Source organism: Mus musculus, chromosome 16 (assembly GCF_000001635.26).
Source record: "Mus musculus strain C57BL/6J chromosome 16, GRCm38.p6 C57BL/6J".
NCBI classification, from domain to species: Eukaryota; Metazoa; Chordata; class Mammalia; order Rodentia; family Muridae; genus Mus; species Mus musculus.
Window position 1 is genome coordinate 45,491,575 of NC_000082.6, and position 16,692 is coordinate 45,508,266.

At 39.9% G+C, this 16,692-nt stretch overlaps 1 protein-coding gene across 2 annotated transcripts in view; it reads right to left on the reverse strand.

The window, feature by feature from the left end:
- Gm609 (predicted gene 609) overlaps positions 1-1,430 on the reverse strand; it is an 81,238-nt gene extending 79,808 nt beyond the window's left edge. The window contains exon 1 of one of the 2 annotated variants that reach the window (XM_011245855.2): positions 1,280-1,430. In XM_011245855.2, coding sequence (XP_011244157.1) covers positions 1,280-1,307 — 28 coding nt within the window. In that variant the 5' untranslated portion in view covers positions 1,308-1,430. The remainder of the gene's footprint in view (positions 1-1,279) is intronic. The other variant, NM_001005854.2, reaches the window with a different exon arrangement.
- Between the last annotated feature and the right edge of the window lie 15,262 nt (positions 1,431-16,692).

The following is a 16,692-nucleotide window of genomic DNA, read 5'->3' on the forward strand; positions in this document are numbered from 1 at the left end:
TTTATTGGTGCTAGAGCTTGAACTCCAGACTTCACTCAGGGTAAGCAGAAGCTTTGTCATTAAATCTCAGCCCCTCTTTTCAGTTTACCGTAGTTTTTGTCTTCTCTCCTCAATTATTCTTTAGATTTGTATTATAGATTTTAACTAAGCCGGACAGTGGTGGTACATACATTTAATCCCAGCACTGGGAGGCAGAGGCAGGTCGATCTCTGAGTTCGAGGCCAGCCTGGTCTACAGAGTGTGTTCCAGGACAGTCAGGGATACACAGAGAAACCCTGTCTCAAAAAAAGAAAGAAAGAAAGAAAGAAAGAAAGAAAGAAAGAAAGAAAGAAAGAAAGAAAGAAAGAAAGAAAGAAAGAAAGAAAGAAAGAAAGAAAGTCTGATACCCTCTTTTGCCCTCCTTAAGCATGGCATTCACCCAGTGCAGACATATATGCCAGCAGAATCCTATATGTAAAATAGATTTTAAATTATGCTTGCGATTGGGATGCGTGCCCTTGATTGTAGGTATCCACAGAGGATACAAGAGATCTTTGGATCCTTTCAGCTGAATTTAAGTTGCTTGTGAGTCTTTTGGCGTAGGTTCTTGGAACAAATGTTAGTTCTCATATAGAATGCTATGTGCTCCTAAGTCTTATCAACTGAGCTACCTCTCAAGACCCCTCACCTAAATTCAAGAAACTAGTGTTTGCCTTAATCTGAAGAAAGCTGATAGAATAAACACTGTTATTTTAGTCAGTCAGAATAAGCAGAAAATACTACAACAGTGTTTGTTGAATTCTTACAATAGCTCAGCTTGTAATAATGGAGAAATCCATAAAGCAAATTATTTGTAGGCTTTTCCATATAATAAAAAAGTCTTAATGTACAAGAAAAGGTCTTTCAACATTAAAAGGTCTGCATACTTGACTGTGAAAACAGGGTATAATTCAAAGACAAAGGGTGCTGTGAAAAGATCCTTTGCATCTACCTCATCTTTTACCTTTATCATTACATAAAGCATATACAAAGGAAACTATCTAATTTGAGCAAATTTTGCACACCTCAGAAGCTGTATTCCTGCCTTCATTCTCACCCTCCTCCTATTCTCTGTACTCACTGTTTCAAATATGCTCAGATTACATGACTTGCTCGCTGTGTGATTATATAGGTATATAGTTAACTCAGAGAATCTAGTGTACATTCCTCTTTACCTACTGAACTAAAAGTACATGTCCTATAACATAGCCTTAATTTGCTACTCACTTCCAGGTAAACATCCATAAAAGAAAACAGTTACCTGATTCTTGCGCACAGAGAAGAAGCATTAAGAGATGGAGGATGCAAAGGAGTGAACAGTCCGTCGAATCTATGGGTGAGAGTCTTCACTAACAGTCACAACATCGCGTTTTCTAGATGAACTTCCAAATGAGGCTGAGTTTCATGCCCTATCACAAAGTTTTCCGTTAAAAGGTTATTCATTAACAGGAATGTTTGCCTATTGTAATTGTTTTAGTGATCAAAGAAAATGGGCCCAGCCCATTGTGAGTGGTTCCACCCTTGAGCTGGAGGTCTTGAGGTCTATAAGAGACCAGGCTAAGCAAGTCATGTGAAACAAATAAGTTGGCAGATCCGCTCCACGGCCTCTGCACCAGCTCCTGCCTCCAGGTTTCTTCACTGTGTAAGTTCCTGCCCTCATTGCTTTTGATGATAAACTTTGTTTAAATAAAAAAATATTTATTTATTTTATGAGTACACTGACATCTTTTTTTCCATTTTTTTATTAGGTATTTAGCTCATTTACATTTCCAATGCTATAGCAAAAGTCCCCCATACCCACCCACCCCCACTCCCCTACCCACCCACTCCCGCTTTTTGGCCCTGGCGTTCCCCTGTACTGGGGCATATAAAGTTTGCAAGTCCAATAGGCCTCTCTTTGCAGTGATGGCTGACTAGGCCATCTTTTGATACATATGCAGCTAGAGACAAGAGCTCCGGGGTACTGCTTAGTTCATATTGTTGTTCCACCTATAGGGTTGCAGTTCCCTTTAGTTCCTTGGGTGCTTTTTCTAGTTCCTCCAGACATTCTTTTCAAACACACCAGAAGAGGGTCCCAGATCCCATTACAGAAGGTTGTGAGCCACCATGTGGTTTCTGGGAATTGAACTCAGGTCCTCAGTGCTCTTAACCACGGAGCCATCTCTCCGGCCCGATGATGAACTCTTATATGAAACTGTGACTAAAATAAACCCTTTCTTCTGCCAAGTTGCTTCTGCTCATGGTGTTTCATCACAGCAATAATAACCTTAACTAAGAAACCCCCTTCCTCATTTTTTAAAAACCTTTTTCTATCAAGTCATGGTGCTGCCCATCTTTAACCTCTGCACCCAGGAGATCTCTGTGAGTTGGAGTCCATCCTAGTGAGCACGCTATAGTTTCAGATACTCAGAATGATACACTGGGTTAATTTAAGAAGAAAATTGGAAGGGAGGAGAGAGGAGGAATTGGAGTGAGAGAGGGGAAAAGAAAATTATGGAGATACAGTGTTCATGGTGTGAAATTCTTAGGAAAAAAAGTTCAAAATTATTTTCAATTGAACTACATTGTAACATTTTTCAATTTCCTGGCTATCCTATCCTCTAGGTTTTTTTTTCATAAACTTATGTTCCAGGGAAAATGTTGGGGTTCCTCCATGAGGCAATTACTGGGTTCTTTGTATAGGTGACAGAGAATTGAACAAGACACTGAAAAGCAATAGGGAAAGTGTAAATTTATTATCTGGGATGTAAAGCAGAGAGTAAACCCACAGATGAGAAATGGGTCAAGCTGATAGATACATGATCCAAGAACTATGAGTTCTTTCCTGGAGTTGCTATTATGGGCCTAGGTGGAATGAGGAGCTAACAGACATGGAAGAAGTGGATTCTTACCGTGAGTGGCATATGAGCTATTAGTCTAAGTGCATGTAAGCTTCATCATAAAATGGGAAACGGGTTAGATTACTGTAAACAGCTTACGATATTAAAGGAAAGATCTAAAATATATACAGTCATAGAGAAGACAAACGTTTGCTTACTTGCCCTGAACAAACATGATCCAAAATCTTAGGGGTATTTTTGTCCCTGTTGAGACAGAATCTAAGGAAGAAGGTCCATTTCCCACTTATTCCCATGACCCACTCTACTCTAAACAGTACAACTTCTCACATCTCTACTCATTTGGGAAGTGTGTGTTCAAACACATCCTGGTAGGAATGATTTTTAGAAGTTAGCCTTGTCAGCATAGTCTGTTAATTGCAGTCTGGTTAAAAATAACATAAAGTCAAAATGTGTTCCAACATAATTTCAGACAGTTGGACAAACCGACAATGAAGCTCTCAGTGTTCCATTCCCAGAGATATGTAACTTGCACTAGCTAGTCTCAATGGAGGGCGAAGTGTTCTGTGAAGAATCCTTTTGGGTAGTTCAATAGATATAAAATGAGCAATGGCTGAGTAGCATTCAGGACTGAGAATGGATACAGAGCATTTCTGGCTAGTCTCTATCCCCTGGGATTTGCATTTTACATTTCATCCCAATAGGAAGTGTCACAGAAAGAAGAGGCATTCCTAATGTTTACAGGCCATGAGTGAGGACTTGAGATACTTAAAGGAGAAATATGTGATTTTCTTCTCTTTTAGAAGAGTATTAGTGTCAATGTCTAGTGTGTTGGGGTCCCAAGAGTAGTGTCACATTAATCAGGACATAAAGGATTCAGACTAACTGTGTACCACTACATACTTTACTGAATTTTTCCAGCATCTTTTACAGGTAAGCAGAACAAAGATTTCTCACAGCTTTCAATTCTCAACAGCTTCTGTTTCTCTAGCAATAGTTTATCTGGGTTCAAGGTGACCCAAACATCCTTGCATACTGAGAAATCTGTCAGCAGTCCAACTCTTTCATGTGTTGCTTAGTTTAACTAAAAACAAATTGAGTTTCTCATGAAAAAAAAAATGATCACAAAGGCCACTTCCTTTGGGCATCCAGCTAACTTGGCAGAACATCCGGATACTCTGCTAAGAAAGTATGCTTTCTCAGTGTGCCAATGTGCTAAGGTTCACAGATATCCTTAAGTCACATTGAAGCTAGCAGGTTGGGAGCAGTCATCTCATGCCACTTCTCTACATATTACGAGGACAGTCGGAAGAAGAAGAAGTCCTCCTCTTTGATCATCTTTGAGTTTTATAGAAACACATAGAATTAGAGACAGACCAACTGCAACTAACACAGGGATAGAAGAAATTGCTGAGAATTTAACTGCGGCCCAAAGTGTCAAACTGACTAATGCATGGCTGGAACTTCTCAAAAGTGTGTTTCTGAGCACTCCCCAGGACCTCCCTGAAATCATCCTGATACTATCTTTGATCTGTACAGTTGGAGGTAAGCTAAGACCCATTCCTCCTCAGTCTATACATACATCTTGTAGGTGATATCATATAGAATAAAGGAAAGTAGAGGTAATAGAAAATAGTATTTTATACATGAATTCATACATTTACTCTAATATTTTTAACCGAAGGAATCAATTCTGACCCTGTGAAGAGATGTGTCACATCAGTCATCAGTGTCCTTCACCTCTGTCAGGGTAAAGCATTCACAGGTCAGACTTAGCTCCAGAAGAACAAGCAGAAGCAACTTGCTGTCAGTTTGCAAGGCCAGCAGTATACAATTATAGTTTTATCTCAAGGATGTATTATCTCTTCAGCCTTGTGACATGACATAGCTATAAGGGCCCTGAATCCTATGTCTCTTCCACAAAATGTAACATTGTTGCACTATATTGATGACATTATGATGATTGGACCAAGTGATCAGGAGGTAATAGCCGCTTTGAACTCAAGGCTAATACTCATGCACAAAAAAGGATGGAAAATAAATCTAATCAAAGTTCAAGGGCTTTCTACCTAAGAGAAATTCTGAGGAGTTCAGTGGTATGGGGCATGCAGACATATTCCTTCTAAGGTAACGTACAAGTTATTGTACCTGGCCTCTCCCACTACCAAGAAAGAAGCATAATGTTTAATGGGCATATTTGGATTCTGGAGATAGCAATTTCCTCACTTGGGTGTGCTACTCAGGCCATGTGATTCAGAAAAATTCTAGCTTTGTATGTGCCTGGAACAGAATAAGGCTCTTCAACAGGTCCAGGATGCTGTGCCAAGACCATATTTGCACTTGGACCATATGATCCAGCAGACCTGATGGAACTTGGGGTGTTAATGGCAGATAGGGAAGCTGTCTGGAGCCTTTAGTGGGCACCTATTTTTGAATCACAGAACATAACTTTAGGGTTTTTGGAACAAGTGTCTACCATTATCTGAAGACATCTATTCTCCCTTGAAAAGATAGTTTTTGGATCTTCTATTTGACCTTAGTGAAATCTGACTGTTTGATAATAGGACATCAAATTGTCATGCAACTTAATCTACCCATCATAATTTGGATATTATCTAACTTATCAAGTTATAAAGAAAGACATGCACAGCAGCAATCTATTATGAAATTGACATGACTCACAATTGATAGATGCTGAGCAGGTCCTGAAAGTACAAGCAAGTTACATGAAGAAGTTGCCCATCACCTGAGGAATACCGAATGGCAGAGAAGCACCTGAAAAAATGTTCAACATCCTTAATCATCAGGGAAATGCAAATCAAAACAACACTGAGATTCCACTTCACTCCAGTCAGAATGGCTAAGATCAAAAACTCAGGTGACAGCAGATGCTGGCAAGGATGTGGAGAAAGGGGAACACTCCTCCATTTTTGGTGGGATTGCAAGCTTGTACAACCACTCTGGAAATCAGTCTGGAGGTTCCTCAGAAAATTGGACATAGTACTACCAGAGGATCCTGCAATACCTCTCCTGGGCATATATCCAGAAGATGTCCCAACCGGTAAGAAGAACACATGCTCCACTATGTTCATAGCAGCCTTGTTTATAATAGCCAGAAGCTGGAAAGAACCCAGATGCCCCTCAACAGAGGAATGGATACAGAAAATGTGGTACATTTACACAATGGAATACTACTCAGCTATTAAAAAAAATGAATTTATGAAATTCCTAGGCAAATGGATGGACCTGGAGGGTATCATCCTGAGTGAAGTAATCCAATCACAAAGGAACTCGCACAATATGTACTCACTGATAAGTGGATAATAGCCTAGAAACTTAGGATACCCAAGATATAAGATACAACTTGCCAAACGCATGAAATTCAAGAAGAACGAAGACCAAAGTGTGGACACTTTACCCTTTCTTAAAAATGGGAACAAAACACCCATAGAAGGAGTTACAGAGACAAAATTTGGAGTTGTGACGAAAGGATGGACCATCTAGTGATTGCCATATGCAGGGATCCATCCCATAATCAGCTTCCAAATGCTGACAACATTGCCTACACTAGCAAGATTTTGCTGAAAGGACCCAGATATAGCTGTCACTTGTGAGACTATGCCGGGGCCTAGCAAACACAGAAGTGGATGATCACAGTCAGCTATTGGATGGGTCACACGGCCCCCAATGGAGGAGCTAGAGAAATTACCCAAGGAGCTAAAGGGAACTGCAACCCTATAGGTGGAACAACAATATGAACTAACCAGTACCCGGGAGCTCTTGTCTTTAGCTGCATATGTATCAAAAGATGGCCTAGTCGGCCATCACTGCAAAGAGAGGCCCATTGGACTTGCAAACTTTATATGCCCCAGTACAGGGGAACGCCAGGGCCAAAAAGGGGGAGTGGGTGGTAGGGGATTGGGGGGGTGGGTATGGGGGACCTTTGGGATAGCATTGAAAACGTAAATGAGGAAGATACCTAATTAAAAAAAAAAGAAATTCAAAACTGGCTGTGGCATGGTACACAGACCTGAAAAAAAAATAATTTTAGGGCACTTTTCCATGATTTTCACAAATAAAAATACTAATTTTCTTTTCTCCCCCTTCCCTCTCTCTGTGTCTCTTTCCTAAGATAGTCTTTCTTTGTGTATTTCTGGTTGTCCTGGAACGCAAGTAGGTCTGTAGTTGGTCTGTAGGTCATGCTTGCCTCTAGCTCAGAGACCCATCTGTTTTTGCTTTCTGAGTGCTAGTATTAAAGGAGTGTGCTGCTACACATGGCTTAAAATAGCGATAATCTTAATAAAGTCTTTTTGAAAATCTTCCCTAGTTACTCAATTAAATAATAGAATTTAATACAATGATAATAGAGTGGCAAAAAAAAAAAAAAGAAGTTGCCCAAATGCCTATGGTTTCTATTCCCATTGCAAAACTGTCTGTGGCCTAGTATGTAGCCTCAAGGGATTTCCCTATAAAACTTTGACTAAGAAAGAGAAGACTGGGGCCTAGTTTACTGATGATTTTGTACCTTATTGGGTCACCACCCAGAAGAAAACAACTTCTTTCTGGGATGACCTTGAAAGACACTGGCCAAGGGAAATCTTCACAGTGCAGAACTTTGGAAAGTACACATACTCGTACAATTTTTTTGGAAGAAAGAAATGGTGAGATGTGTGATTATTGACTGATCTATGGGCTGTGGCCAATGCATTGCTTAATGGTCAGGGATTGTAAAGCACATGATTGAACAATTGGTGAGATAGACTTCTGGGGGAAATATGAGGATAGATCTCTGCAAATGGACAGAGAAACAAAAGAATGTCCTTCAAGGAACATTGCTGACTATTCTAAATTAAGGGTGCATATGTGGTTGTACAAGGCACAATTATATCATGTTAGGGATAATTATGTCCTCGTTAAATATATAGTATATTTGTGGTTGCATGTGGAATAGTTATAACATGTTAAATATTATTATTGTTTTTATTTGGAAGTTAATCACGACATAAGGCAATATGTGTATGTGTCAAGTTGAGATGTTTTGACTTGGACTTGAGATGGCTATTCTTGGTTGTCAACTTGACTACATCTGGAATTAACTAAAACCCCAAACTGGATGGTACATCTATGTAAATCTTTCTCATAAATCCCATGTGTGTGTGTGTGTGTGTGTGTGTGTGTGTGTATGTGAGAGAGAGGGGGGGAGGGAGGGAGAGAGAGAGAGAGAGAGAGAGAGAGAGAGAGAGAGAGAGAGAGAGAGAGAGATTCTAGAAGTTTTACTACTCTAGACAATCCTAACTAATACAAAAGGTAGCTGCACCTGAAGGATAATTAAATGACAAGTTCCCCAAGTAGGTAGGAACCCAGGCACCTAGGCACATGCAGGTTTGCTAGTGAGTTCATGGAACAATTAGGACACTTTTGATTAGGTGCCGTGTGCTTCAGATAAAAAGAATGGATAGTTCTTATAGTAACTCAATCTCCGCTTTAAGCATTCAATGATTACACAACTCCCAGTGTCTATTGCTGTTATGCTCAGGGTTTCTACATATTCTAAATCATGTAATCAATTCAACTGCTTAATAACTTGCTATCTTGAGAAACTCCCATTTTCATTAACTTGTAGAATGTTGTATTTATAACTATTCAAATTTACCCCTCAACTTGGGCATCAGAAGCATCATTTTATAAAATGTATGATGAGGTTATGTTATGAGTTGGTCTGGTGCTGTTGTTTCAAATGCTAAGTTCTGTATCCCAAGATCTGGTTGCCCTAAAAGGAGTGAATTTCTATGCACACCAGCCTTTATTATGTAAACCTTGATCCCAAATTTAAAGTTAAGTGGTTAATAAGCTAGAGCCTATGATTTAGCAGTAGAAAAAGAAAGGCTGTCCTTGAGGATGGAGTGAGGCATCCTAGGAGAGACAGGAGGAAAGAGAAAGTATGGAGAAGAGGACAAGACTGCCATAAAAGGAGATGGACCAAGAACATGTGGCCAGGAGAAACAGCAAGTTATAAGGTACATACAACTGGCATGTAATTGGAATAACTCAAAACATACCCAATCTAGGCTTACAGCTTGTAAATGAAGTAACAGGACTTTGTGTCTTTAATACAGGCTAGCTACAATGTATAATTCATTTTACAGACACATTAGTCAATATTCACTAGAGTAACAGAACTTAAAGATAGAATCTCTCTACACACACATACACACACATATATGCATATAAATTCATATTTAAATATGTATTGGTCTTTGTTGATACATGTTGCTTATATTACCATCAAAGGCCATTGAACATTCCTGATGTGGGACCATGTTATGTCCAAGGGTTATGACAGGTTCTCTCTACCCTTCACTGGCTGTAGCACTCAACAAGAGCTGGCCCTCCAACTTGCCTGTTGCAGCACCCAGGAAAGCAGGCCCTGCACCTTGCTTTGGCAGCACAGTAGAGCTCGCTTTGATGACAGGGATGCAGCTGGCCTCAAGGGGATGAGTACAGGACAGCTTAGTCAAGTCTCATCACCTCCCCCCAAATTGCATCTAGTCAGCTGTAGTGGGTGTGAGAGATGGCCTAGGTTCATGAGAGCAGAGAGCCATCCCTGCAACTCACTGGGTATAACACTTTCAAGAGCAGGTTCTGCATCTTGCTTGGTCAGCACAATAGAGCTGGCCCTGGTAGTGGGGGTACAGATAGACCAGCCCTGAGGGTAGGAGAGTGGGAGAGTTGACTATGTCACTTGCCAGCTGCAACATTGTGTGAACTAGCCACAGGAGTGCCAGAGAACTTGCCCTGATAAGGTAGAAGCAGGGAGGGGAGAGTTGATGGTCTAACCAATCCAGCTACCATGGAGACCCACATCGAGGGCTTTGAGTGACCAACTGCAACATCAACTCATCTATAAACTGCTGGAGCTATGAAGAGCCTGGTTCTGCAGATTCAAAGGTTCAGGATTTCCATTACCAAGGCAACAACAGGATATCCAAGACTAGTCCCAATAAGGATCCAATATTGACGATATAGCAGAAGCCATAGCCCTCAAAAGGGTATAGTGTGTGACACATTGTGACACACTACAGCTTCTATGACATGATACTTTTGTTGTTGTCTTTTTTTGTTGGTTGTTTTTTGTTTGGGGGTTGGTTGTTTGTTTGTTTTGATGGGAGGACGGAAGGGCAAAGGGCGGATAGGAAGAAATGGGGAAATGAGTGCATGAATTAGAGTGCATTATATGAACTACACAAAGAATCAATAAAGTGAAAACATAAGCATATGGATTCCCCCCAGTAAATAATAAGAGTTAGACTAAGTGCTTGTAACATATGTTTATAAGTATGAGCCTTTAACTAGTAAAAAAAAAAGATAGTTTGATGAAAGTGGGACAAGAAAGCATGCCCAAATGAAATGTAAGTATCCACACCTTTAATCCCAGCACTCAGGAGGCAGAGGCAGGCAGATTTCTGAGTTCAAGGCCAGCCTGGTCTACAAAGTGAGTTCCAGGACAGCCTGGGCTATACAGAAAAACCCTGTCTCAAAAAACAACAAAACAAAACAAAACAAAACAAAACAAAACAAAACAAAACAAAACAAAACAGAATAAAATAGAAATAGTGCTGCTATTTCTCTAGTTCTCTAGAAAAACACAGCTGACAGAATGAATGTATATATAATATAGAAAGGGGTATCAAGAGCTGTCTATGAACAGTGTCAGCTCACAAAGCTGGATGTCTCAGCTGATCTTAAGTATATGTTGGAATCCTGTCTCTACCTCTCTAGCCCACACTGGAATTGCAAACATACAACACTATGTGTGGTGTTTTTATGTGGATTCTGGGGAAAGAACTCAAGTCCTCATACTTGCAAGATAAGCAATTTTTTCTTTTTTTTTATTAATAATTCCATCCATTTACATCTCAAATGATATTCCACTTCCTGTTTACCCCTCCACAACCCCCTATCCCACATATGCCCTCACCTCCCTCCCCTTTGCCTCTTTGAGGGTGCTCCCATACCCACCCACCCTTTCCCACCCCACTGCTCCAGCATCGTCCTATGCTGGGGCACAAACTTCCACAGTAACAAGGGCCTCCTCTCCCACTGATGTCAGACAAAGCCCTCCTCTGGTACATATGTATCTGGAGTCATGGATCCCTCCCTGTTCACTCCTTGGTTGGTGGTCTAGTCCCTTGAAGCACTGGGTGGTCCAGTTAGACAATGTTGTTCTTACTATGGGGATGCATTGCCCCTCCACTCCTCCAGTCCTTCTGCCAGCTCCCCCACAGGGGTTCCCAGCTCAGTCTGATGGTTGGCTGTAAGCATCCACATCTGCATTAGTCAGTTGCTGGCCAAACCTCCCAAGGAACAGCCACACCAGATTCCTGTCAGCAAGCACCTCTTGGTAGCAGCAACAGTGTCCAGGTTTGGTGTCTTCAGATGCCCAGGTGGGGCAGTCCCTGGATGGCCCTTCCTTCAGTCTCTGCTCCATTTTTTGTCCCTGCTCTTTCTTTGGACAGGAATGTATCTAGGTTAAAAATGTTGAGATGGATGGATGGCCCTATCCCTCAACTGGGGCCATGCCTATCTACTGCAGGTGGTGGTCTCTACAAGTTCTATCTCCCCTTCACTGCACATTTCGGCTAAAGTCATTCAGATTGGGTCCTGGGAGCCTCTCATTTCCCTGGAGTCTGGGACCCTCCAGTGGCTATCCACAGTTCCTCATCCCCCACTCACACATATTTTTATTTGATTTTCTGACCTTCTGAACCTCTTTCCCATCCCCTCCATTACCTTATACTGCCCCCATTATTTCCTCCCTCTCCCTTCTCTCTCCCAGATTTCCCACTCTCTACCTCCCATGATCATCCTGTTCCCTCCTCAATGCTGGAATGAAGCATCTACACCTTGGTCTTCCTTTCTCCTAAGCTCTGTATGGTCTTTGGTGTGTATCATGGGCATTGTGAGCTTTTGAGCTAATATTCACTCATCAGTGAGTACATACCATGTGTGTTCTTTTGTGTCTGGGTTACCTCACTCAGAATATTTTCTTATTCCATCCATTTGCCTGTGAATTTCATGAAGTCATTGCTTTTAATAGCTGAGAAGTACTGCATTGTGTAAATGTACCACATTTTCTGTATCCATTCCTCTGTTGAGGGACATCTGGGCTGTTTCTAGCTTTTGGCTATTATAAATAAAGCTGTGATTAACATAGCGAAACATGTTTGCTTGTTATATAATGGAGGACCTTTTGGATATATGCCCAGTAGTGTGGTATACCTGGTTCTTCAGGTAGAAGTATTTCCAGTTTTCTCAGGAACTGCCACATTGATTTCCAAAGTCATTACCAGCTTGAAGTCCCTCCAGAGTCCAATGGAGGAGTTTTCCTCTTTCTCCACATCCTCACCAGCATCTACTGTCACTTGCATTTTTGAGTTTAGCGATTCTGATTGGTATGAGGTGGAATCTCAGGGTCATTTTAATTTGCATTTCCCTGATGACTAAGGATGTTGAACATGTCTTTAAGTGCTTCTCAGAAGTTCGAGATTCTTCAGTTGAGAATTCTGTTTAGCTCTGCAACCCATTTTTAATAAGGTTATTTGGTTTTCTGGAGTCTAACTTCTAGAGTTCTTTGTATATTTTGGATATTAGCCCTCTGTCATATGTAAGATTGGTAAAAATTTTTTCCCAATCTCTGGGATGCTGTTTTGTCCTATTGACAGTGTCCTTTGCCTTACAGAAGCTTTTCAATTTTATGAAGTCCCATTTTTTGATTACTGATCTTAGATCATAAGCCATTGGTGTTCTGTTCAGGAAATTTTCCCCCGTTCCCATGTGTTTGAGGCTCTTCCCCACTTTCTCTTCTATTAAATTCAGTGTATCTGGTTTTATGTGGAGATCTTTGATCCACTTGTACTTAAGCTTTATATAAGAAGATAAGAATGGATCAATTTGCATTCTTCTACATGCTGACCTCCAGTTGAACCAGCCCCATTTGTTGAAAATGCTATCTTTTTTCCACTGGATGGTTTTAGCTTCTTTGACAAAGATCAAGTGACCATAGGGGTGTGGGTTCATTTCTGGGTCTTCAATTTTACTCCATTGATCTACCTGCCTGTCACTGTACTAGTACCATGTAGTTTTTTATCACTATTGCTCTGTAGTACAGCTTGAGGTCAGGGATGATAATTTTCCCAGGAGTTCTTTTATTGTTGAGAATAGTTTTTGCTATCCTGGGTTTTATGTTATTCCAAATAAATTTGAAAATTATTCTTTATAACTCTATGAAGACTGAGTTGGAATTTTGATGGGGTTTATATTGAAACTGTAGATTGCTTTTGGTAGAGTGGCCATTTTTACTATATTAATCATGCTGATCCATGAGCTTGGGAGATCTTTCCATCTTCTGAGGTCTTCTTCGATTTCTTTCTTCAGAGACTTGAAGTTATTGTCATACAGATATTTCACTTGCTTGGTTAGAGTCACACCAAGACATTTTATATTACTTGTGACTATGGTGAAGGGTGTTGTTTCCCTAATTTCTTTCTCAGTCTGGTTATCCTTTGAGTAAAAGACAGCTACTGATTTGTTAGAGTTTATTTTATATCCAGCCACTTTGATGAAATTGTTTTCAGGTTTAGCAGTTCTCTGGTGGAATTTTGTGGTCACATAAGTATACTATCATATTATCTGCAAATAGTGACATCTTGACTTCCTCCTTCCCAGTTTTTATCTCTTTGATCTCCTTTTGTTGTCTAATTGCTCTGGCTAAAACTATACTGAATAAGTAGGTAGAGAGTAGACAGCTTTGCCTTATCCCTGATTTTAATGGGATTACTTCGAGTTTCTCTCCATTTAATTTGATGTTGGCTACTGGTTTGCTGAATATTGCTTTTTTTATATTTAGGTATGAACCTTAAATTCCTGATCTCTGCAATACTTTTAACATGAAGGCTGTTGTATTTTGACAAAAGCTTTTTCAGCATCTAATGAGATTATCTTTTTTTTTTCCCTTTGAGTTTGTCTTTCTTTGTGATTTCATTATTGCTTCTATTTCCATTTTTTTCTTGATCCTGGAAGGTTTTTTTTTTTTTTTCAATTCCTTCACCTGTTTGGTTGTGTTTTCCTGTAATTCTTTAAGAGATTTTTTGTTTCCTCTTTAAGGGCTTCTAGCTGTTTAGCTGTGTTCTCCTGCATTTCTTTAAAAGCAGTTATTTATGTTCTTCTTAAAGTCCTCTATCATCATCCTGAGATGTGATTTTAAATCAGAGTCTTACTTTTCTAGTGTGTTGGGGTATCCAGGGCTCCCTGTTGTGGGAGAATTGGGTTCTGATGTTGCCATGTAGCTTTGGTATCTGTTGCTTATGTTCTTACCCTTGTCTCTTGCCATCTGGTTATTTCTGGTGTTAGCTGGTTGCTGTCTCTGACTGTTGCTTGTCCCTACTGTAAGCCTGTGTGTCAGTACTCCTGGGAAACCAGCTCTCTCCAGGAGGAATTTGGGTATGGAGAGCTGCTGCACAGGGTCAGCTCCAGGGTGAAGATTGAAACTGGAAGGATCCTGTCCACAGCTGCTCCTTGGTTCCTGTGTCATAATGGCTTTGGACAGGTCCTTCTTTGGCCAGGAATTTTAGCAGAAGTGGTGGTCTCACCTGTACTTACAGGTGTGTCGGCACTCCTGGGAGAACAGATCTATTCTGGTAGTTTTTAAGTATGGAGCATTGTGGCACAGGATCAGCTCTGAGCACAGGCAGAAGTTGGAAGGCTCCTTTGACTTTGTCTATATATAATGGATTAAGTTGATGAATTTTCATATATTGAACCATCCCTGTATTCCTAGGATGAAGCCTACTTGATTATGGTGAAAGATTGTTTTGATGTGTTCTTGGAATTGGTTTGCAAGAATTTTATTGAGTATTTTTGCATCAATATTTATATGAAAAATTGGTCTGAAGTTCTCTTTCTTTCTTGAGTCTTGTTGTGGTTTAGGAATCAGTGTAACTGTGGTTTCATAGAATGAACTGAGTAGTGTTTCTTCTGTTTCTATTTCGTGGAATAGTTTGAGAAGTATTGGTATTAGGTCTTCTTTGAAGATCTTATAGAATTCTGCACTGAAACCATCTGGCCTTGGGCTTTTTATTTTTTTGTGGTTGGGGGCCTTCCGATGACTGCTTCTATTTCCTTAGGGGTTATGAGACTGTTTAGATGGCTTATCTGATCCTGATTTAACTTTGGCACCTGGTATCTACCTAGAAAATCATCCATTTCATCCAGGTTTTCCAGCTTTGTTGAATATAGACTTTTGTAGTGTGATCTGATTATTTTTGATTTTCCACAGTTTCTCTTGTTATGCCTCCCTTTTCATTCATGATTTTGTTAATTTGGATACTGTCTCTGTGCCCTCTAGTTGGTTTGGCTAAGCATTTATCTATCTTGTTGGTTTTAGCAAAGAACCAACTCTTAGTTTTGTTGATTCTTTGTATAGTTCTCTTTGTTAGTACTTGTTTGATATCAGCCCTGAGTTTGATTATCCCCTGCTGTCTACTCCTCTTGGGTGTATTTGCTACTTTTTGTTCTAGAGCTTTCAGATGCGCTGTTAAGCTGCTAGAGTACGATCTCTCCAATTTCTTTATGGAGACACTCAGAGCTATGAGTTATCATCTTAGCACTGCCTTCATTGTGTCCCATAAGTTTTGTATATGTTGTGCCTTAATTTTCATTAAATTCTAAAAAGTCTTTAATTTATTTCTTTATTTCTTCCCTGACTAAGTTATCATTGAGTAGATATTTGTTCAGCTTCCATATATATGTGGGCTTTCTGTTGTTTTTGTTGTTATTGAAGACCAGTCTTGGTCTATGGTGTTCAGATAGATTACATGGAATTAACTCAATATTCTTTTATCTGTTGGGGTTTGTTTTGTGTCCAATTATATGGTCTATTTTTGAAAAGGTAACATGAGGTGCTTAGAAAAAGGTATACTCTTTTGTTTTAGGATGAAATGTTCTGTAGATATCTGTCAAATCCATTTGGTTCATAACTTCATTTATATCACTGTGTGTTTGGTTTCTGTTTCTATGATCTGTCTATTGGTGAGAGTGGGTTATTGGAATCTGCTACTATTCTTCTATAAGTTTTAATGTGTGCTTTGAGCTTCAGTAACATTTCTTTTATAAATGTGGGTGCCCTTGCATTTGGGGCATAGAAGTTCAGAATTGAGAGTTCATCTTGGTAGATTTTTCCTTTGATGAGTATGAAGTGTACTTCCTTATCTTTTTGATAACTTTTGGGTGAAAGTCGATTTTATTGGATATTAGAATGGCTACTCCAGCTAGTTTCTTGGAACCATTTGCTTGGAAAATTTTTTCCCAGCCTTTTACTTTCAGGTAGTGACTATCTTTTTCACTGAGGTGTGTTTCCTGTATGCAGCAAAATGCTGGGTCCTGTTTATGTATCCATTCTGTTAGCTTATGTTTTTTTATTGGCAAATTGAGTCCATTGATGTTGAGAGATATTAGGGACCAAGGATGGTTGCTTTCTGTTACTTTTGTTGGTAGAGGTGAAATTATCCCTGTGTGTTTCTCTTCTTTTGGGTTTGTTGTGAAAAAGTTAATTTTTTGCTTTTTCATGGGTATAGTTTCCTTCCTTGTGTTGGATTTTCCAGTATTGTCTGTAGGGCTGGATTAGTGGGAAAATATTATTTAAATTTGGTTTTGTCTTGGAATATCTTGGTTTCTCCATCTATGGTAATTGAGAGCTTTGCTGGTTATAGTGGCCTGGGCTGGCATTTTTGTTCTCTTGTGGTCTGTATGACATCTGCCCAAGATCATCTGGCTTTTAAAG